We start from the raw sequence: 23,586 nt of genomic DNA on the forward strand, positions 1-23,586 counted from the left end.
CTCTCTCTCTTTTTCCCTTCTCTCTCTCTCTCTTTTTCCCTTCTCTCTTCTCATTATCAATTCTTTAGTAGTTGTTTTCTCAAGTTTATGCGTTTACTGTCAGACAATTGTTAAGTTGATCAGCAGGATTTCTTTTCTGCTTTATTATCAAGTTCTGTTAATTGGTTCGTTAATAATAAAAGTAATCTTACAGGAGTCACCATTGTCAAAAAGAAAAAAAAACCAATCCTTTCTCTGAGCGCCATCTGTAGTTAATTTAGTTTGGTTTCTTGAAAATCTTGTTTTGTGGGGTTTAAAGCCCCTTGCTGATTGTTGTTGGTTTCGTTGTTAACGTTGGTGAAAACTGTATCCATAAATATGTCTTCTTGAAACTATATTTAGCTTTGAATTTTGTTTTAAAAATATTCAGTTGATTGTCTTGAGCTTTGAAATTAACTTGATATTATGTATATGGACGTGTGTGAATTAAAATTAATATTTGGCAGTGAAGCTTTTGCTTATGAGATAAGCATTATTATAGTCATCAGAAAATAGCATTCAAACACCAACTGATTTCTTTATGTCACGTCATATGAATAATGTTTTGTGTCTGCCAATGCATATAACTTCCTTTTATCACACACATGGCCACAATTACTGCCCCTCTCTTTCCCTCTCCCATCCAACCACTCACACACTAATCTATGTTGGATTGTTTTACAGGTTTGTATGTCAGTAAGTCCTTGAAAACTTTTTCTTTTATCAAATGGAAATTACTCACATAAAATCCGTATTTTCTAATTAGTTTTTGTCACTCATACCAAAATACCGGTCTCCAAGAATTTCTTTTTCTTTTCCCAAACTTGCTACTTCCCACACTTTTTGCTTAATGTTAAAGGGTTGACAGTCCTTTTTTTTCTTTTATGCTTTTTGGTGTCCATGTCTGTAAGATTACAAATATTACATTGTCACTAAACATACACTTTTGGCAATCATACATATAATACATATATCGTACATTTCCAGTCTGGTGCAGAGAAAATGGAATTAGCGTTGAATAAAATATAATCATGTAAAATTACATTTAACATTCGTTAATGCATTTGAACATAAAATCTTCTACTGTGGAAAACTCTCCTTCTAAAAATAGAGTATTTTCTTCTGGGTCTATTTCAGCAGCAACAGGTCTTCTCACATTCAAATGCATTTGGACATGTTAAATATGATTTTGTATGAATATATTGTGATTTCAATTTAAAGAGAAGGGAATAATCATAAATAAATGTTAATTATTTATTTTGTGTCTGGGGAGAGTCATATTGTATTAATGCTTTATTATCACTTACAATTTTAACAATTTATGAATGAAAAAATTTTTTTACTCATGTTTAAAAATGAAAATATTAACTAAGTTACTGTACTAATGAATATTATTAATAACACCATGAAAATGAACAGAACTTAATTTAAGAAGATGGGTGGGAAATATTTCAATTTTTAATATTTGAGGTTATATTCTGTATAATGTAAGACTTTCACTTGATATATTATTCTATTTATTATTAACTATTTGATTGTGCCGTCCCAAGATTTCTTGCGATGGCTAAATGAAGAAAGCTAATCAGAGATGCAATAATTAATCTGCATAAGTTGAGATAGACTCTTTGAGCCATAACTGCATAAGGTGGATGCCCAATAAACACTGCTCACTATGATGTGGGCCTTTTCATTAAAACTGGTTACTATTTTTTTCAGTCTATGAAAATTTACTGAAAGGATGGTTTTACATTTACAGTTTGTCAGTGTAGAATAAGAAAATGACGGCTGTTGACATTTTCATTGAAAATGAACGTCAACAATTAACTGAAGCAGTTTGAGTTTGTGGGACAGGTGCATAAAAAAAAGTAAAAAGCATACAGTTCTCTGCAAAGCAGACATGGCTCTGTGGTAAGGGGTCTCTTTCCCAACCTTATGGTTCTTGGTTCAGTCCCACTCTGTGACAACCTGAACAAATGTCTTCTATTATAGCCTCGGGCTGACTAAAAAATTTGAGTGAATTTGGTTGGCAGAACCTGAAAGAAGCCTGTTGAAAGTGAACCAAAAAATGGTTATGACAGCAGTAAGTTTTTAGGAAACCAACTCCACAACCTAGTTTCAATTCTTGATAAATTTCTATTCACTGAAGTTATTAATGCTCCTGATAGAGGCATCCACACATATCGTTACTTTCTCTTATCTTCTATCTATAATAATAAATGCGAAATTCTGTCTGTCCGGGGCCCCTCTGTCTCAATCTACATTTGCGCTACATAGACATATCATACCTTTTTTGGAATCGGGATGATCCCAGGATTGAAAATATGCCCTTTATCTGGTTCTTCAACATCCAGCATTGGGATCAGGTCTGGATGAGGATTTGTTATATGCTAACAGTTGAAAATTCAAATTTTAAAAAACTCAAAAAATTTGTGAACTTTTTGTTTAAACTGAATTTAAAGTAATGCCATATTGGTACGGTATCAATAAATGTTTCATTATTGCTCTCTGTAGCTTTGGATCCAGGCCCAATTAGCCCTCTGTGGGAGTTAGCTTAAAAGTCTGCATAGAGTGCAATTTTTAAGCTAGTTCCCTATAAAACTAAAAAGTTGAATGTGAAAGGACTCTACTAGTATTAAGTGAATTTTAGACTGATATCTAAATGATCCTAAATAGCCTGATATTTCCTTAGAGGTGGGTGATTATCATAACTTTCTGACAAACTACAAGACATTTGTTGAAGTAGTTAAGAACAACTGACTGGCCGTTTCAGTCAAGGCAGAAAAATCAATTAGAACTTAATTACTTTTATTGACAGGTAGCTTTAATTAAATTAGAAAATTCGTCTTTCAATCATTAAAGAATGTTTGTATTAGTTATATTGAAGATATTTTTCTATACCTTTTTATTTATTTTTTTTTTCTGTTCATTTTTGATAAAATCTGACATGAAGTTATTGAAATGGATTTGATTTGTTTTAATAAAACACTGTTTCTTTTTTTAATAATAAACACTAACTGTGGTGGTCTTTTGCTAAGTACCACAAGATGAGCGTCATTAAAGCATATGATCAGTTAGGTGTCATAAAGCTTTTGAGCTCTTCCACCTCACAAATTACTACAAAATCTTCTGGGCTTTTGCTAAGGTCTTTTACTGACACTGGAGAAGCTATTCTTCCACCCTTTAACTAAGACCAGTCTCAAAGTAGCATCCCTGCTGGATCATATTTGCTGCTCACTTTGCTTTCAATTCACAAATTTCTCTTCCACCTACACATTACCAGTTCATCATGGTAGTCTCTGCAGGGTTGTTGATCTGCTAGATATTGCAACCAAATCTCTCAAATCACACTTTATTTTGAAATGGAAATGTTATTTTTTTATGTAGTCATAGGCATGCAAACAGTTGGAGTGGCTTTGATCAAACCTACTTGACCAGAGTAGATATATTAGGCTAAATAGTCCTTCCTTTAATCACTCCAACACAGCAAGCAATGGTATCTTTTACATCACCCCCAAACAGTGTGCTCCACAGCTAGTTTCTACTTCCTACATATATTTTAGTGTTTATTGTTCCTGCACATCTGTCGCACACAAGATCTGGAATTTCTTTTCTAACTCTACTACAGATTCAGCTGCGAGAGTGAGATCATCACTACACAGCAGTTCCAAGGTAATCCTTCTCAGTTGCGGCCTAGAAGACTCAGGATACTGAGTCCTGGCACACCCCTACTTGCATTTCAAAATTGTTGCTCTACTCAATCCTTTTCATCTTAATGACAACACCTCTGTACATGCCTTGTGCGGTTCATGCAAATTCCTCACTGCCTACTATATCATAGTCAGGAACCAACTATGTTGTTTTGGGTTGAGTCTCCCCCCCCCCCCCCAAGCACTTTGGGCGAGTGTCTTCTATACAACCGAAGCTTTGTAAGTGGGTTTGGTAGGCAGAAACTGAAAGAGGTCCCTCGTTTGTGTGTATATCATCATCATATAATGCCTGTTTTCCATGCTGGCATGGGTTGGATGGTTTGACAGGAGCTGGCAAGCCGGAGAGCTACACCAGGCTCTAATTGTCTGTTCTCGCATGGGTTCTACAGCTAGATGCCCTTCCTAATGCCAACCACTTTAGAGTGGATGCTTTTTATGTGACACCAGCACGAGTGCTTTATATGTGGCACCGGCACAGGTGCTTTCTGTGTGGCACCAGGACGCATGAGCCTGCATGACACCGAGAGGGGGAGTGGAACTGAGAGATTAGAGTTTGATAGAGGGACAGAGATAGTAGCCCTCTTACTATTAAGGAGACACTTGGCTACCTCAGTAGGACAGGGAAGGACAGGAAGGTGGGAGAGAGTAAGCGAGAAAGATAGACAGACTGTTGCAGTGAGAGAGAGAGAGAGAGAGACAGCCTACCCACAAAGAACAGTGGTGGTAGTATAAGTAGTGCAGAAGGGATAAAGGAGTTTGTTCCATAGGAGTGTGAGGGGAGATGTTTAGAGATAGCAAGTGATGGTGAGAGGAATTGGAAGTGGCTTAGAGTGGAGGGGGTATGGTAGGTATGTGAGGGCATGGAGATTGTGCGGATAGGCACATGAGGGAGAGTGGATGGGCCCCCCCCCGCCCCCACAGTGAGTGGTGTGGGGGTGGGGGAAATAGAGGACAGAATTCTGTGTGTGTTGAGAGGGCCATGGCTTCAAAGAACCTGCCTGTCTGTATGGGTGGCTACAGTTTTATTTAGCTTGACAAAAGCGCTTCTCAAGTTTTGGTCTCTTCATATCTGTCTCTTGATATCAAATATTATAGAAAAAACAGGAAGATACTCTTTTACTTGTTTCAGTCATTTGACTGTGGCCATGCTGGAGCACCGCCTTTAGTCGAGCAAATCGACCCCACGACTTATTCTTTGTAAGCCTAGTATTCTATCAGTCTCTTTTGCCGAACTGCTAAGTTATGGGGATGTAAACCCACCAGCATCGGTTGTCAAGCGATGTTGGGAGAACAAACACAGACACAAATACACACACACACACACATATATATATATATATATATATATATACACATATATATATATATATATATATACACATATATATATATATTATATATATATATATATTATATATATATATATACACATATATACACATATATATGATGGGCTTCTTTCAGTTTCCGTCTACCAAATCCACTCACAAGGCTTTGGTCAGCCTGAGGCTATCGTGGAAGACAACTTGCCCAAGGTGCCGCGTAGTGGGACCGAACCTGGAACCATGTGGTTGGTAAGCAAGCTACTTACCGCACAGCCGCTCCTGTGCCTAAGGATGGAAACTTTTTTTATCACACATATTTCATTTTCTAATAGGAATTATTAAGATTTATATGTTATGTTGACATATAAGGAATTTCCTGTCAGAAAATTACAGAGAAAACCTAATTCTACATTTCAGTGTGTGTTTTGATTAACACACAACACTAATTATGGTTATATATTGATTGTGATAATGAAATAACCAGATGTGCTTCTAGAGGAAACAGCTGGGGTTTACACTAACTGCTTATATATATATATACCGTCTGCCTATGTGGAATATGTGAAGTTATTTGGCCTCATGGTTAGGGTGTTGCACTCACAATTGCAAGAACATGGTTTAGATTCCCAGACCAGTAGTACATTGTATTCTGAAGCAAAACACATCATTTCACGTTGCTCTAGTTGACGAGCTGGCAGAAACGTTAGCATGCCGGGTGAAATGCTTAGCGGTATTTCATCTGCCGCTATGTTCTGAGTTCAAATTCCGCCGAGGTCGACTTTGCCTTTCATCCTTTTGGGGTCGATAAATTAAGTACCAGTTACGCACTGGGGTCGATATAATCGACTTAATCCGTTTGTCTGTCCTTGTTTGTCCTCTCTGTGTTTAGCCCCATTGTGGGTAGTAAAGAGATAGTTGACTCAGCTGTACATTGGTAATCATTGGGGATGTTGGCCTGCCTGACTTGCCAGCGAGAAGGTATTTGAAAGGTACAACGATGGGAAGAAGTGCATTGTGACCAGTGTTGTATAACCACATTCGAAAGTCTGGTTGATACAATTAGGTGCAATATGATAGATAGCTTTGAGCGAGTTCTTTGTCAGTTAACATTTTCCAAAAAAATGTGGTTCTTCTTTTAAACTAGTCAGTTGTTAATAAAGCTTTTTGCCTCTCCTGCCTATCTTTTTGCTTCATAAGTCTTATCCTTTCCTGCCCCTCTCGTTTCCTTGTGTCTTTCTTTTCTTCTTTCTCTTTCTTGTCTCAGCTTCTGCCTCTCTCTCTCTCTCTCATTCCATGGTTAGATTTTTTTTTTTTTTCTCTCGTTATCAGAACTGAAAAATACAGACGTAAATATTTTTGACGGCCACAACTATGTATGCGCGCGCGTGCGTGACTGTGCATGTATATATTACATCCATTAAAAAAAATAGATTAGGCATAGTTTGTGTGAGGGGCAGGTTAAGAATGTCGGCTGTTGTTGGTCATTATCTGAACCTCATTATCAATGGCGTGAGCTTAATTTTTTAATTATCTATCATGTGGATTGGTTGAATCGTTTGAACGTCGGACGAAATACCGGCTTTTTACGTTCTGAGTTCAAGTCACGCCAAGATCAACATTTTTTTCATCATCCATTCTGGATCGACGATAAAATAGAATGAGTACCAGGTTTGGTTTCACTGACTTCTCAGTCTCACCTCATTCCTAAAATAAAATTTGGGCCTTGTGCCTATGCTAAACAACTTAAAGCATTTACTGGGAGGTAGCGCTAAGCAATGATGTACATAAAAAAAAAACGTGGCTGTGTGGTAAGTAGCTTGCTAACCAACCACATGGTTGCGGGTTCAGTCCCACTGCGTGGCATCTTGGGCAAGTGTCTTCTGCTATAGCCCCGGGCCGACCAATGCCTTGTGAGTGGATTTGGTAGACGGAAACTGAAAGAAGCCTGTCGTATATATGTATATATATATATATATATGTATATATATATATATATATATATATATATATATATATATATATATATATGTGTGTTTGTGTGTGTGTGTGTGTGGTGTGTGTGTGTGTGTTTGTGTGTGTGTGTTTGTCCCCCTAGCATTGCTTGACAACCGATGCTGGTGTGTCTACGTCCCCGCCACTTAGCGGTTCGGCAAAAGAGACCGATAGAATAAGTACTGGGCTTACAAAGAATAAGTTCCGGGGTCGATTTGATCGACTAAAGGCGGTGCTCCAGCATGGCCGCAGTCAAATGACTGAAACAAGTAAAAGAGTAAAGAGAGAGTTCCTACATACTTGGAGCATAGTCGAACCCGACTGTGGTTTCTCCATCACAAAACAATGACTGGCTATTTTACGGGTTCGAATATGCCCCAGGTATCTTTGAATTGGTAATATCACGGTATTTGTTTGGCTCTGTGTTCTGAGTTCAAATATTTCCGGGGTCAACTTTGCTTTTCATCTTTTCAGATATCGATAAAATATCGGGGCCGATTTAATCTACTGCTCCTCTTCCCCCAAATTTTTGGTTTTGTGCCTCTGTTTAAAAAAGGGGGTGGTGGTTTCGTGGAATAACTAATGTCGGTCCAAATACCTCCAAGTATTTCGTTAAGATCCCTTTACGTTCTAAGTTCAAGTCTCGCCCAAATCAACTTTGCCTTTCATCCTTTTGAAGCTGATAAATAAATTATAAAGTACCAGGGTAGATTTAATTGACTAACCCCAATCCCTTCCTCACACTATTCTGATCTTGTACCTATACATAGAAACAATTGTTATTATTTAAATTCCAATCTGTTCAGAAATTCAGCCATTGATTTATTATTTCCTCTTTTGAATAAACATTCCTTTTGCCCCAGTTAAAACCTGTCCCTTTCTGTATTTCTGCAGCTCCTTCTCTTTTCCTGAGTTAATTGTTTTTGTTATTACCTGGCGTTTTGAAAACACCATTACGTTCTCTCTGTCTCTGTCTCTCTCTCACACACACACTCTCTCGTTCACGCACTCCCTCTCTTCCTCAAACACACTCTCTCTCATACACACTCTCTGTCTCTCTCTCTCTCTCTCTCTCATACGAGCACTAACTCGCCCTCCCTCCCTCCCACTTCATCCACAGTTTTTCTATTCGAAAAACTTTTTTTTTACTAAGGAGTGTTTTAGTTTAGTTCTGCGGTTACTGATCCTTCGTTGAATGTCTCTTCTATGCTTTTGTTTCTTTCTAAATAGATTCTAATACATGGAAACCATGTGCCACGATTCTTTTTGCTGGTAGGAACTTACAAATCTTAGATTTATTATTGGATTTAATAATTGCACTCTGGTGTTTTGTTGATTTCAAATATTTTTCTTTCGGTTTTTTTTTTTTTGTCTTTTATTTCATTTTTCCTGTTACCTTTATTTAATTATTTACTCTGTATGTTAGCTAGTTCGTCCAAATTTCGTTAAATATTTCCTGTCTTTTGATTGCTGTGTATATTAGTCTAAAAATAGTCTTATTTTAATTAACTTTTTAGTCTCTTAGCTGCACTTGGTTTGCGAATTAGTTTGCAGTTAATTTATTTATTTCATTACTTTGATATTTTTTTTTCCCTTTAACTTTATAACTTCTTGTAACATTATTTTGCTTGAAGAAATATATAAATTCTATGTTAAACATATATTAACAGCTATAAGCTGTTTTTCTTCTTAACATGCCCTACATTTCTGAATTGTGTCATTAAAAGGATACGTCTTTCCGCAGTCTTCATGTTTCATTATTTGTTATATTTTTCACTTCTAAACTTAAACATGCCTCGTTTTTCCTTTCAATTGATCCTGATTAATCTATTTGCCCACCTTTTTTGTGTGGGTCCATTGCAGCTCTTCGTATGATTCCTCTTAGTATTACAAACATCTTTTAAACTTCGCGAAACTGAACCTAGAATATCTTAATTCCTGGTTAACTTTATCCTGTTTCCTCATCGTTGTTGTTTTTGTTTTTTTTCCTTTCTTTCTTTCTTTCTTTTATGTTCCCTGGGTTTAAATCCCGGCGAGGTTCCTTACTTTGCTTTTCGCCTTTTCGGGGTCGATAAAATAAAGTACTGGAGTCAATACAAACGACCGTACTCTCTTCCAAATGTCTTACTTTATGCGTATGGTAGTGACAATTATTCTTATCAAAACCATTATTACGATCGCTATCCTTCATACACGCACAAGCACCCACCTACATTGTTCAGCAAGCGAAAACAATGCGTCATTTAAAAATGTCTGCTATTGTTCCTTAATTAAGAAGTCATTGTTTTAAATTCATTAACCACTTGAGTGTGTATTGACTCCCTTCCCTGCTTGTGTCAAAGTTACTTGTGGTCACAGCGACCCCTTTTGTAGTACATTCGCTCTTGCAGTATTTCCCTTTAGTTAAACAGCTGCTGTTTGTTTCTCAATGCTAATTTTTGTCTTTGTGTGTGTGTGTGTGTGTTTATTATTGTTGACTTCTTTGGTCAAATTTGAGCTCTGTTTAAAGAAAAAGAAACGGGTTCCCCTCACTTCCACACTCACAAGACACAAGAAGCTGTTTCTGCTCTTAGGAAACCGTTTACCATTGTTAATTGACCGAATGATTCACGTAATTCGTTTTTGCTGTATTCAGTTTTATTTCCTGTTTTAAATGAATTAAAACAAAAAAAAATTGTTGTTTATTTAAATAACCATTTTGTGTTCTATAAAATGTAAGTAAAAATGTAAAAATTAAGTGTATTGTTTGGAGATCTTGATGATAACGGATAATTTTTATTTATACCTCATTAGCTTTAAAAGATAAACTTTTTGAAAGAAGGGATATTTATTTGGTTTCTTAAGGTTTGAATATTTAAATGAAATAGAACATAAAAAGCATTTATGAAAATCATATTGTATTGAATTCTGCTCGTGTTTTTTTTTTTTTTTTCTCGAGTTTATGCTTGTCTCTTAATTAGGAAAGTTATACAAAACTGACTTTTTATTAGATACATAATCGTGAATAATTTTCATTTTACATCTGTATGTAAAGCTACTTTATACTGTGTTACATTCTTTTAATCGGTGCTGTTGACTAAAGAATGTAAGGTTTCCTGAAACCTGACCGAAATTAACTGTAGAACTCCAAACAAGCTCAGCTGCTATCAGGAACTGTTCTGATATTTTATATGATGGTACAGTGTGAAGAACTTTTGATTTTTAACAAACCTATGGTGCTTCCATTGTAACTCAGAACAGAAGGAATTAGAAATACAGTTTCATAATTTATAGTCCACCTTCTTCTAAGGCTGACTAAAAAACTGTTTCAAATACATTTGTGGACTTCAGTTGGTATCTTTGCTTGTTCAACTTGTTTTAATTGTTATTTCACAGGTGGATAAATTGTCTACTTAATGTTTGTTGGGTTTTTTTTTAAATTTAACATCTATTTACTTTGTTGTGTCTGGGGAGAGTCACCAGTGCCTTAATATCAATTTCCACTCATTTTTTTTTGTCTTCCAAAATTTTTGTTGTTTTTGCAACCTTGTCAATGGATGTCAACTCTGTCCGTTATTGTTTTGCTTTGTTTGACTAAAATCAAAATCTAATCTCAATTTATCATTTTTCCTGTCTGTTTACCTCCTTCTTTCATGATTTTGGAAGGTTTAAGATTTTAATGAATTGAAGTTAAATAATGTGAATTGTTCAAAATTAATGAATAGTCAGTATCCTTCTCTATTTCTGGGGCTGGATTCCATGCAATCTTTTGTTATTTGAAGATATATTATTCCTTCAAAGATGCAAGAGGAAAACAAAATATATTCTTTCCAAAATAATTTAAGAGGTGTTATTGTTTTGTCCAGTTTATGATTATTTTTTTCTTTCTTTTAGAACACATTTAATAAGAATGCTTTGAGTGGACCTTTTACCTTACATGATCATCATCAACATTCACAGTCCTTGTAAGTATCTATTTAAACTGATGTCATTCATAAAGAACTTAACACTTGTATCTGTTATTGGGTTATAATCTCTCTCTGTGACAACATCATTGGTCAAATTGATAACGCATCACTCTGCTTATGGTTGTTGCACTCTCAAATGGATCAGCGCACCTAGATACACCTGTGCCTATTTGCATTTTTGTGGTTAAGAAGTTTGCTTCCCAACCACATGGTTTTGAGTTCAGTCCCATTGCAGGACACCTTAAGCAAGTGGCTAACCAAAGCTTTGTGGGTGAATTTAGTTGACAGAAGCTGAAAGAAACTTGTCCTATCTCTCTCTCTCTCTCTCTCTCTCTCCCTATATATATATAAAGGCGGCGAGCTGGCAGAAATGTTAGCGTGCCGGGCGAAATGCTTAGCGGTATTTTGTCTGTTGTTGCGTTCTGAGTTCAAATTCCTCCGAGGTCAACTTTGCCTTTCATCCTTTCGGGGTTGATAAATAAAGTACTAGTTTCGCACTGGGGTCGATGTAATCGACTTAATCCCTTTGTCTATCCTTGTTTGTCTCCTCTTGTTTGTCTATCCTTGTTTGTGGGTAGTAAAGAAATATATAAAAACGTGTGTGCTGACATCTTGTGACAGTTGTATCAGCATTATACAAGCTGTGTCATTCATTTCCAGTCTTCTCTGAAAACATGTCCAACCGAGAGAAAATATTATCCTGCTTAGACACAAGTAAGGATTTGTGACTGAAAGGGTTATTGGGTGTATAAAAAATTTTTTTCCGTAATTTCTGTCTGACCCAAACAAGCATGAAAAAGTGGTCGTTATTGAAACAGCAAGGATCATGATGGTATACCACAGCATAAGAACTAACAGATGGAGAAACACCATATGAAAAAAAAAAAACAATGTTTTGTTAGCTAACCTGCTGAGTTCAAGTCTTTGAGTGTGTTATAGATGAGTGGGTTCTGACCAAGATACATTTCACAATGACAGACTAAACCAGTGACCTTACATATTAACCAGTGGTTCTCCCCATGGGGGTCCATATAAGATTTTGTTAACATTTATTTGCAATAACTTACTTATACTTCTACAATGCACAAAATATTTTGTGTTTTTTTGTACAATTCCTAATAATATCTAATTATAAAAATACAATGGAAATTGTAGTTAAGACACCTGTGCTGGTGACACGTAAAAAGCAGCGTCCGAATGTGGCAGATGCCAGCGCCGCCTGACTGGCATCCGTGTCGGTGACACGTAAAAGCACCAACCGATCGTGGCCGTTTGCCAGCCTGCTCTGGCCCCTGTGCCGGTGGCATGTAAAAAACACCCACTACACTCACGGAGTGGTTGGCGTTAGGAAGGGCATCCAGCTGTAGAAACACTGCCAGATCAGACTGGAGCCTGGTGCAGCCTTCATGGCTTTCCAGACCTGGTCGAACCGTCCAACCCATGCTAGCATGGGAAACGGACGTTAAATGATGATGATGACAGTAAGATATATAGGACTCAAAGGGGTCCATAGGCATAAAATGGTTAAAAACCAGTTCTAAACCATTATCAAACAAATATCTTATCTATTACCTATTTATCTGTCCCACTTCCTTAAAGTGGTTGATGAGTTACTGAATAAAATGACTTCATCATGAAAGTAACAGCTGTAATCGATAATTCTTTTTTAGAAAAATAAAACAGTACCTATTTTTCATTCATTGTTTGTATGACAAACACAAAATTCAAGAAATGTGAAAGTAAACTAAACCTAAATCAATTTAGACGCATCTGTGCACAAATATTTATTTCTACTGCTTATTCAAAATTCAATAGCATTTGTAAACCAGCTCCTGCCACATGCATTTCCTCTCCTGGAATTACTATTTGGAATTGATATTCATATTCATATAACTTATTGAAAAGACAAGATTTTAAAGTATGAGAGAGATTTTTTACTGGGGTTTTTTTTTCTTTCTTTCTTTTTCAAAATTTGATTAAATTTTCAGTAGTTTTACTCTGTATTTTGAAACTGCTTCTCCTACCAGGAATTTATTTCAACTGGTTTTGTTAGTCACTGTTTAATAACTAAATCAAATCTCAGAGCTTATATATATAATTTAGAGGACTGACCACTAAAAGTGGACAGCCTATATGCTAAACATAGACGTCAAATCGCCACTACCACGAAGAATGTGTTCTCAAGAAAATTCTCAGCTAAAAACCAAAATGTAAAAATAAACAAGACAAATGAAAATATACGTAAATATTAACAAGTGAAACCAATGGCACATAGGTATCGTTTTTTATTTCGTATTTTTTTACATTTTGGTTTTTAGCTGAGATTTTTCTTGAGAACACATTCTTTGTGGTAATGGCGATTTGACATCTATGTTTAGCATATAGGCTGTCCACTTTTAGTGGTCATTCCTCTAAATTTTGTATATAACACAATTTTTAATCTTCGGATTTTTTAAAATATGCTAAGCCACTGGTTTTAATTGATTAATATCAATTTCTACCCTTATTATTTAATTTTATATATATATATATAGAGAGAGAGAGAGAAAGAGTACAAGTTTGAATATTCTCCAAGCATAATTGAGCTGGTACATTTGTTTATATATATATATATATATATATATATATATATATAGTCATCACTAAAGTGACTGAGGGTGCTAGTAAGCACCAGCATTGCTAGAAATAAGAGTTAAAACAACGCTTAACCATGTGAGAACACTTTTCTAAGGGCTGACAAGGGAGACAGGTTCCTTCCCTATGACATGCAAAATAGCCATATCTCTGCTGATTTCAGATTTAATCAGTGACCCATTACCCTGTCACCAACGGTTACTAGCATCAGTATTTTGATGACTTTAGCGATAACTGTACTTCTTGCCCATCAGTTCTAAACTACAAATAGCCACCTTAATATATATATATATATTCATGTAACACACACACACGCACAGAGGGATGCTTACCTTGATGTTTTTTTTTTTTTGTTGTTGTTGTTAGTGCAGGTGTTTCTTTATAACATTTATCTGGGTTTTCTCTTTCCTGTTCTTTGAACTGGGTTTTCTTTTTTCCTGTTCTTTGAAGACCCCCCTCGATGTCTCTAGCCAAGCAATCAGTTCAGCATCAACGGCAGGCGCATACTGATCCTGAATCCTCAGCAATAACTTCCCATCAGCAACCCAAGCAAGGGCCGCATCAGACATCACTCTACATCGCTCCACATTCAGAAACGTTACCATCAGACCAGCCATCACCATGTGAAAGTTACACCTCCACTACATCTCTGTCTTACTCAACTCCTACTGCTGTTATGATGGATAAAAAATGTGATGGTAAGTGTGTTTCTTCTATGATTTCTGTAATGGTTATAGTTTGTCTACTCCTGCCATTGACTGCATTTAATTGTAATTCGTCAATTGTGGATGTTTAGGAAGTTAAAAAAAGAAAGAAAAAGACATTTTAGTCGAATCTACACTTATAAGAGAAGTGAAACTCAATAAAGAATACATGTAAAATGCAATGATCACTTCACCACTGGCACCCTAAAAGAAAAGGATTCACTTGCATGTGCATTCCTCTGTAATGCTGATGCATACCACCATGACTATGCATCTAGACATTAATTTGGTCACTTAAGCATGGCATCAGTTGGATACTGCAGCAGGCTTGTATTCAACGATGGCTTAAGACATTTGTAGAAAACACTCCCTGAAGGTGCCAGGCAGTGGGATGGAACTCATAACCACATAGTCGTATCTGTGCACTTGTGTAACCTATAAATGGAAGATGATATCTTTAATGCCTTTGTATTTGTTTTTGTAAGATTCCTGATGTGAAATCATGTGTTGAAACATGTTTTTATCAATTAAACACAGACACTATATCACTTGGTTTTCACAGAAAGACAGAATGGACTAAACAGAACAATAGGAGACACATGGGATTGTGAGTTGTTGAAGAGGTCACAGGAGGTGACAAAAGAACTTAGACAAAAGACACTAAAATAATAATGATGATAATAATAAAGCTGAAGTGAATACCAAGTATATAGTGTATGTGTGTGTGTCCTTGCCTAAACATCATAATGGCTGAAAATTAGCACCATTATCAAAGAAGGCAGGTTGTCCATGTCTAGCTATGGGGAAATATTACCTTACTTGGAAAAAGGTTAGAGTTGGCTATAGGAAGGGCATCAGGTTGTAAACAATCTCCCTCAGCAAATTCCAGCTGACCAATTCAGCCTGGAAAAGGGAACATTAAATGAAGAGGATATCTTTCATTTGAATAGTTTAAATGTTTGAGTTTTTGCAGTTGACATCAGAAATGTGTTATGTAGCTAAATAATAATAATAATAATAAAGATAAAGCTGATGATAATTACTTGCATGTGAGGCTGCCAGTTTTTAGAAGAGGACAAACAGATTTATGTCTGTTACCAGCTGTGACTTCTATATGTAGGTGGACAGACATAGCGTTGGTCATTTTTGTTGCTCTCTTTTTTTTTATTATCTATGAGTGAATACTCTTCTTAACAGCTGATGTAGCAATGCTTAAAGGGTGGACTTCACACAGGTGCATGGTTAGAGCATTGGGCTCACAATCATGAGGTAGTCAGTTCAATTCATGGACAAGACGCTATTTCACGTTGCTCCAGTTCACTCAGCTGTAGAAATGAGTTGTGACATCACTGGTGCCAAGCTGTATGAGCATTTGTCCTTTCCCTTGGATAACACTAACAGCAGGGAGAGGCGAGGCTGGTATGCATAGGTGATTGCTGGTCTTCCATCAACAACTTTGCTCGGACTTGTACCTCACAGGGTAACTTTCTAGGTGCAATCTCATGATCTCAAAGGAGGTCTTTACTCTTACACAGTGTAATGGGTGCATTTTATCATGGCAGCAGCACTAGTGGGGTTACCTTGTATCCTGTAAGACTAAAGATTTTTCACTATTAGTTTCTGTCCCTTCAAGTCAACCTCAGAAGAGTGATAATGGAAGGTGAAAGAAGTGAAGTATGAAGTGAGAAACGGACTGGGATGAAAGGGTGATGGTAGAGGAGAGGGGTGGGGATAGCAGTTCTATGTTTGGTATAGAGAGAGAGATGGAAAGAGTAAGAGAAGTGATTGTTGTTCATAGAGATGAGTGATGGATGTTAATCACAAGTAACATGGATGGGATGGGGTGGGGTGGTGGTTAGCTGCACTGAAGAGTCAAAGTGGATGAATCAGTTATGGACAACCTTAATGAACCACTCATTACATATCATTTGTGTGAATGGTAAGTGGATGGTAGTGGGGGGGGCATTGAATATGAAAGGGCCCAGTGCCATCCTCTGTTAGAAGTGCACAGGGGCGGGTGACTGATAGAAAGAAGATTTCGGGGTCAATTAAATAAGTACCAGTTATGCACTGGGGTCGATGTAATCGACTTAATCCGTCTGTCTGTCCTTGTTTGTCCTCTCTGTGTTTAGCCCCTTCTGGGCAGTAAAGAAATAAGAAAGAAGAGATGGAGCAGTGATAGAATGGTAAAGGGTGTCTAAGAGGCTCATGAGAACAACAAATGGAAAACCAGAATGTGAAGGGCAACAGATTATCTTCCATTCGCATCACATACTTCTGCTAATGCAGTCTCCACTTCTCCACACTGCATTTGATTCCTCCTCTTCTAAATTGTTTTTCTCTCAGCTCATTTCTATGTTGTCATTCCTGCACATCAAGTGGAACATGCTTCCTTCATTTCTTTCCAACTTCTGCAAATCCTTTACATTCAGTGCCCATGTTTCACTACCCTGCAGCATCGCACTCTGTACCCAGTCATTGTACAATCTGCCTTTCACCCTAAAAGAGAAACCTTTTGTTGCTGTCGTAGGATTAAATCCTGTTAGGTTTAATGGCTTTAGTTTTCATAATCTTGTTACATTGTAGGATTCATTGATCACATGCAAGATGTTGAAGATGAAGAAGAATACAAGGACACAGAACTTGGTGCTGTTGAGGAACATAAAAGCATTATATTACATCTACTATCTCAACTAAAATTAGGAATGGATTTAACGAAGGTCAGTTAATTTACTAAATTTTTGCTTTTCTTTTTAGGAGTCATATAGTAAAATTGGTTCGACTGTGGCTTTGAAGATTTCAAGTTTGAAGTCTCTACTTACATTTGATGACCAGATCTTATGCATGTCATTACAGGCTGACCAGGCCATATCCTTTCTAGTTAGAAAATCTTTTCCAGATGATGATATGTATGACCCAAGATATTTGTAATCAGAAACCATATTTAAGGGCGTATTGTTGAGAGTATGGATGATGCAATCACTGTTGGACAGGCACTTGTTTATATATTCAGTCTTGGCCTCATTGAGGTAAAGACCTACACAATTTGAGGCTTGTTCAAGAGATTGTAAAAGAGACTGGGCATTGGAGAGAGAATCACTGATAAGAGCGATGTCGTCTGCAAAGTCAGTGTCTGTCAAGTAATCAGCTGGGTGTCTGGAACTTCTTCTTGGTTTTATTTCAAAGCCCTTGCCAGAGATGGTATCAACTGACATACGTAGCACATAGTCAACGACAATGATGAAAAGAAATGGGGCGAGCGTGTCACCCTGCAGTATTCCGGCTTTGATTGAGAAAGATGATGTTTCTCCGTCAGAGGTTAAGATGGTTGAAGACGTATCTGTGTAAAGGACCTTGATGGCAGAGATGATTTTGTCTGGTATCCCATAGAGCTTAAGGATTTCAAACATCTTGTACCTATCTACAGAATCGAAAGCTTTAGAAAAGTCTACAAATACCATTGCAAGATTGCGATTAAATGCTTTTGATTCTTCAATAAATCTGCGTAGGCATAGTATCTGGCTCAGCATTGAGCGCCCATGTCTGAATCCATTTTGGTTCTTTCGGAGCAAAGGTTCAACAAAAAGGACAAGATGATTTAGAATCAGTTTGTTGTACAGTTTTGCAGCAATTGACATTAGAGATATACCCCTGTAGTTGGTGACGAAGGATAAATCGCCTTTTTAGGGTATTGGGATGATCTGAGATTGGTGCCAAATCTTTGGAGCGACAAAGGTGGAAAGTGTGTGGTTGCGAAGGTCGAGCAAAAGTGTGTGAAATCTATCATCCTTCCAAATTATAGCTGGGATGTTGTTGGGATCAAATGATTTTGAGGCTTTTAGTTGCTTGGTGAATTGCTGAACCAATTCTACTATATGGCTCAGAAACCTAGACGTTATCAAAGAAGCTTGAGAGGCGGTTGGATGGAACCTACATCCGCCTCCTTATGAGAGCTCAAAATCTCTCGTGGAAGCACCATCCAACCAAAATGCAAATATATGGGAAACTACCACCTGTGTCATCTCTTGTGAAAGGTAGAAGAGTCCAGTTTGCTGGACATTGTTGTAGAGCTGAAAAAGAGGTAATTTCTACTCTCCTTCTCTGGAAGCCATCTGCTTGCGATACCAGAGGGCGCACACTCTCCTACCCTGATGTAATCTCCAGGGATACAGGCATCCAGCAACAGGACCTCCGTAATGCCATAGTGGACCGTGAAGTCTGGCGTAGCATAGTAAATTCCATTGTCTCAACCACGGTCGAACAATGATGATGATTTTAGGAGCTCTTTTAGATGAGAAGAAATCATTTGTGTGTGTATTTGGTTAAAAGGCTTGCTTCCCAACCATGTAGTCTTGGGTTCAATCCAATTGTATGGCACCTTGAGCAAGTGTCTTCTACTCTAAGCCTCATGTCACCCAAAGCCTGTGACAGTGGAAACTGAACTGAAGGATGCTTGTATGTGTGCGTGTACACTTGTCTGGACATCATATAATGTTTGTAAATGAGCTTCGTCATCATGCAAGCAGAATTGTTCATTTCCAGTCTCCCATGGAAAGTTTGTCTAGCTATGAGGGAAATATTACCTTAGTTGGAAAGAGGTTGGAGGTTGGTGAGAGGAAGACTGTCTTCTTCCACTATCTTCCTACTTTGACTGTAAAGTAATTGTTTTTACTTGATTATGTTCTCCTGCATTTTGTAAGAACTTGGCAATAGAGTGCGATTGAACTATATTCATTGATGCATCACAAACTCATTCAAAAGGTCCAGTCTTTGATGATTCAATCAGGCTTAACTTCAGAGAGGATTTAGCGCTGCAAACTAAAGAATCACTCATCTATTATTTACAGTGGTGAATTATGACAGCCTGTGGTACCTTCTTACAGCCTAATGGACTGAGTCATTGAGGATTAAATACTTTGACCATGAATGAACAAACTGTGCTGGTGACAAGAGATGAATCGAGGTTACCCATTTGGTCAAATGTCCAATATTTTGTTCTGTGAGCAATGGGTGTCAGTTTTCTTGCCATCCAAATTGCAACTGAAACCTTCAGTTCCTTGTAAAGATTTTTTCAGAGCTTTTGAGTCCGCCCACCCCATAATTCCTCAACAAAAATGGATCCGTAATACTCCATTTTCTATGCCTCCTGTGTCATCTCCATCTACAGTTGCCGTCAATGAAAACATCTTTGATCTCTTTAACCTAAGAAGGTATTCTTTTAATTGTTTCAGTCATTTGACTGTGGCAATGCTGGAGCACTGCCTTAAAGAGTTTTTTTTTAGTCAAAGACCCCAGGACTTATTCTTTGTAAGCCTAGTATTTATTCTATTGGTCTTTTTTGCCAAACCACTAAGTTACAGAGACATAAGCAGACCAACATCAAATGCCAAGCAATAGTGGGAGGACAAAGACAGTTTAAATGCTAAAGAGTTATTAAGTTTCTCTCTGCTACTGTCTAGGGCAATGGTTCTCAACCAGGATGGCCCCTGAGGGTCCATATAAGATTTTGTTGGGTTCACACAACAAAATAGTAAATTGGGGACCCACAGTAGTATTTCAAGTGCCCCTGAAAAAAATATGCTTTGGATATATAATTATTGATATGTATTGCAAGAAACCGCTGGGTTTCTTTCTCTAATATTTTCCATAGTTCACTCACATAAATATATGCATACACACACACACACACACACACACACACACACACACACATATATATGTGATGGGCTTCTTTCAGTTTCTGTCTACCAAATTCACTCCAAAGGCTTTGGTTGACCCAAGGCTGTAGCAGAAGACATGTGTCCAAGGTGCCATGCAATGAGACTGAATCTTGAAGTTTTGTTGATATCCTTCCTGTTACCTTTAAACAGTGAACATCAGAACTAGTTCCTCCCCTCACTTGTCTCCTTAATATCCCTTTCTCTACAAGATTATATTTCCACAAAAACCAAATGAGAGATTCTCTCATGGTAAATATTGCAGTACTGCGTGGTCTAACACTACATCCACTTTTAAGTGGGGATAAATTTTACCTTCTGGTATTAAAACTGCTTCTGTCTAAGTCCACTGGTTGTTAACAATACCAGTGCCTGATTGGGCTCTGTGATTCTATGTATGTTGCTAGTGGAATGGTTACAGGGCCAAAGAAGGCCGGAGTCACATGACCTAGTAGTCCTGGCAGCATGGATGGCATTGATGATCTCCCACTAGTGTTGTAAACAAAAGTGCTTATGTGCACCACAAAGCCATATGAGAGGTTCTCTTGTGGTAAACATCACAGGATTTTGTGTTCTAACACAACATCCACTTTTAAGGGGTGATATAATTTTTTACCATTTGGGATTGATACTGTTTCTGTTGCCTCAGTTATTTTCCAGATAACAGTGTTTAACTTATCCTCAGAATGACAAACTCTGACCTTATCAACTACTGTCTCATCCGGCCTCACTTTCAACAACATATCTGTGATGAGGCAGACCACTAGCATGGTTCCAAAGAGCCCAAATCTACCTGAAGCTTGCTCTCCTACATCATATGCTATTGATCTCTCAGACTTTGAGAAATTTAATTTAAGCAGTGTTGTTTCCCTTGAAATCTGTGAATCCTCCAAGTACAGGTGTCCATTTATTGCTTATATCTCGGATCATCTGTTTTTTGTCAGACGGCGCCATTACAATGTATAAATTCTTGCTGCCTCTTCTCTTTACTCTTTTACTTGTTTCAATCATTTGACTGTGGCCATGCTGGAGCACTGCCTTTAGTCGAGCAAATCGACCCCAGGACTTATTCTTTGTAAGCCCAGTACTTATTCTATCGGTGTCTTTTGCCGAACCACTAAGTGACGGGGACGTAAACACGCCAGCATCAGTTGTCAAGCGATGTTGGGGGACAAACACATACACGCACACATAAATATACATATATCTACATATATACGATGGGCTTCTTTCAGTTTCCGTCTGCCAAATCCACTCACAAGGAATTGGTCGGCCCGGGGCTATAGCAGAAGACACTTGCCCAAGGTGCCACACAGTGGGACTGAACCCGGAACCATGTGGTTGGTTAGCAAGATACTTACCACACAGCCACTCCTGCACCTCTCTGTCACATTTCACTCTTCTGTAACCTTCAGCTTACAGCTGCTCTGCTACCTATATGTTAGAGAAGGAATCTGAGCCAATCATCAACCACACCAGATCACGTTTGATGGGTCGGATGGAATTTGTTAAGACAGATTTTCTGTGGCTGGATGCTCTTCCTGTCTCCAACTCACATTTGTTTCCAAGCAAAGTAAAATAATATTTCTTCATGGCCAAACAGGTATCTTTTAGAAAAAAAAAGACCAGAAATGATGGTAGTGCTCATTTGCAACCATCGCATTATGCTAAGGCAAGGGTTCATACATGCACACGGATATCGTCATTTAATGTCTGCTTTCCATGCAGGCATGAGTTGGATGGTTTGACAGGAGCTGGCCAGGTAGAAGACTACCCCTGGCTACTCTGTCTGTTTTGGCAGGGTTTTTATGGCTGGATGCCCTTCCTTACCCCAGTCACTCCACAGAGCAGACTCAGTGCTCTTTACATGGTGCCAGCACAAGCGAGGTCAGTTTTGGCATGGTTTCTTTCAACTGGATTCCCTTCCAAATGCCAACCACTTAACGGTATGGACTGGATGCTTTTTAGGTGGATACAGCACCATTATAGCAAGACACCTATTTCTGTGTCTCTGTCACACTCTAACCTTTCATCCTCAAATGACCCCCCCTCCCTCCCCTCTCATAATTCCTTGTCTTGCTAGTTACTTGGTGACCCTGCTAGTGCTGGTGCCACATGAAAAGCATCCAGTCCTCACCAGAAAGTAGTTGGCATTTGGAAAGGCATCCAGTTGTAAAAATCATGCCAAAACTAGCCTCGCCTGTGTTAGTGCCATGTAAAAAGCACTGAGATCCACCCTGCAGAGTGGTTAGTGTTAGGAGACGACAGGGTGCAATTTGAGAGAAATTTAACTGCTGAATCTACTGAATTATCTGTGAACTTTATATCTTACTTTTTTTTATGCACACTTAAGAAAAATATATATATATATATATATATATATATATGAAAAATATATGGCTTGTGTTAGTAATACCAGCGATTATAATTATTTTATTTTATCGCAATTTGATTTGTTTATATATATATATATATATAATATATATATATATATATATATATATATATATATATGAAAAATATATGGCTTGTGTTAGTAATACCAGCGATTATAATTATTTTATTTTATCGCAATTGATTTGTTTATATATATATATATATATATTGTCTTCCTGTATAATTAGCTTTGGAAAATAATTTAAAATTGTATCTTTTAAATTACAGGTAGTCTTACCAACTTTCATTCTGGAAAAAAGGTCATTATTAGAAATGTTTGCTGACTGTATGGCACATCCACTGCTGTTTCTAAAGTAAGTACTTCTTTCACACACGCACACACACACACACATGTATACCTAGGCATACTTTAATGTTGTTAAATTTCAAAGTGGCCAGAGCAGATGGAAAGAACTGTTTGTAAATGAATTCAAAGTCTGGCAATCAAACTGTTGTTGCAAGTTTTACATAAAGAATAAAAAAGTGTTGAATGGTGCAACAATGCAGGAGGAGCAGGCGGAGCCGAACGAATGTTTTTAATGTGGAAATCTCCTGATCAGGAAAACATAGTCTTAGAATGTAAACCGAAGGAATAAAAGTGTCTTCAAGGATTTAATAGATATTGATTGAGAGTAAATGAAGTGAATACTGAACCTTTCTTAGGAATGACGGAAGACAAGGATTTGTAAAAGTATTCTTTCTTGCAGAATATTTTCATTGAAGTAGTAATGCTGGAATAAATGAGCCTGGAATGTTCTGCACATTTTTGTAACCCGCACATTGTTCTTTTTTAATATTTATTTCTTTTTATTGTCAGAATTCCTGACCTTGCAGATCCTGAACAAAGGATGCTTGCGGTAGTTGAGTGGTACCTAACGTCTTTCCATGCTGGCAGACAGGTAAGGAAACTCTCCCTCACTCCCCCACTCTCTCTCATCATACACACACACACACACACACATATGATTGATTTTGATTTTTGATTTTTGATTTTTCCAGTTTCAGCTAATGAGCTGTGGCCATGCTGGGGCACCGCCATTTGGTTTGCTACATGATTTTACCTCACGAATGCTTTTTAGCAACTGCCATTTGGTGCATACATATGC

The 23,586-nt window shown here is 37.5% G+C and overlaps 1 protein-coding gene across 5 annotated transcripts in view; it reads left to right on the plus strand.

The window, feature by feature from the left end:
* LOC115220397 (oxysterol-binding protein-related protein 11) overlaps positions 1–23,586 on the plus strand; it is a 158,821-nt gene that overhangs the window by 124,354 nt on the left and 10,881 nt on the right. For 4 of the 5 annotated variants that reach the window (XM_036509896.1, XM_036509895.1, XM_036509898.1 and 1 more), the window contains 6 exons: positions 8,273–8,314; positions 10,916–10,986; positions 14,074–14,321; positions 16,914–17,047; positions 22,709–22,794; positions 23,298–23,379. In XM_036509896.1, coding sequence (XP_036365789.1) covers positions 8,273–8,314; positions 10,916–10,986; positions 14,074–14,321; positions 16,914–17,047; positions 22,709–22,794; positions 23,298–23,379 — 663 coding nt within the window. The remainder of the gene's footprint in view (positions 1–8,272; positions 8,315–10,915; positions 10,987–14,073; positions 14,322–16,913; positions 17,048–22,708; positions 22,795–23,297; positions 23,380–23,586) is intronic. The other variant, XM_029790518.2, reaches the window with a different exon arrangement.

The sequence above is a fragment of the Octopus sinensis genome, linkage group LG16, assembly GCF_006345805.1.
Source record: "Octopus sinensis linkage group LG16, ASM634580v1, whole genome shotgun sequence".
Lineage (NCBI taxonomy): Eukaryota > Metazoa > Mollusca > Cephalopoda > Octopoda > Octopodidae > Octopus > Octopus sinensis.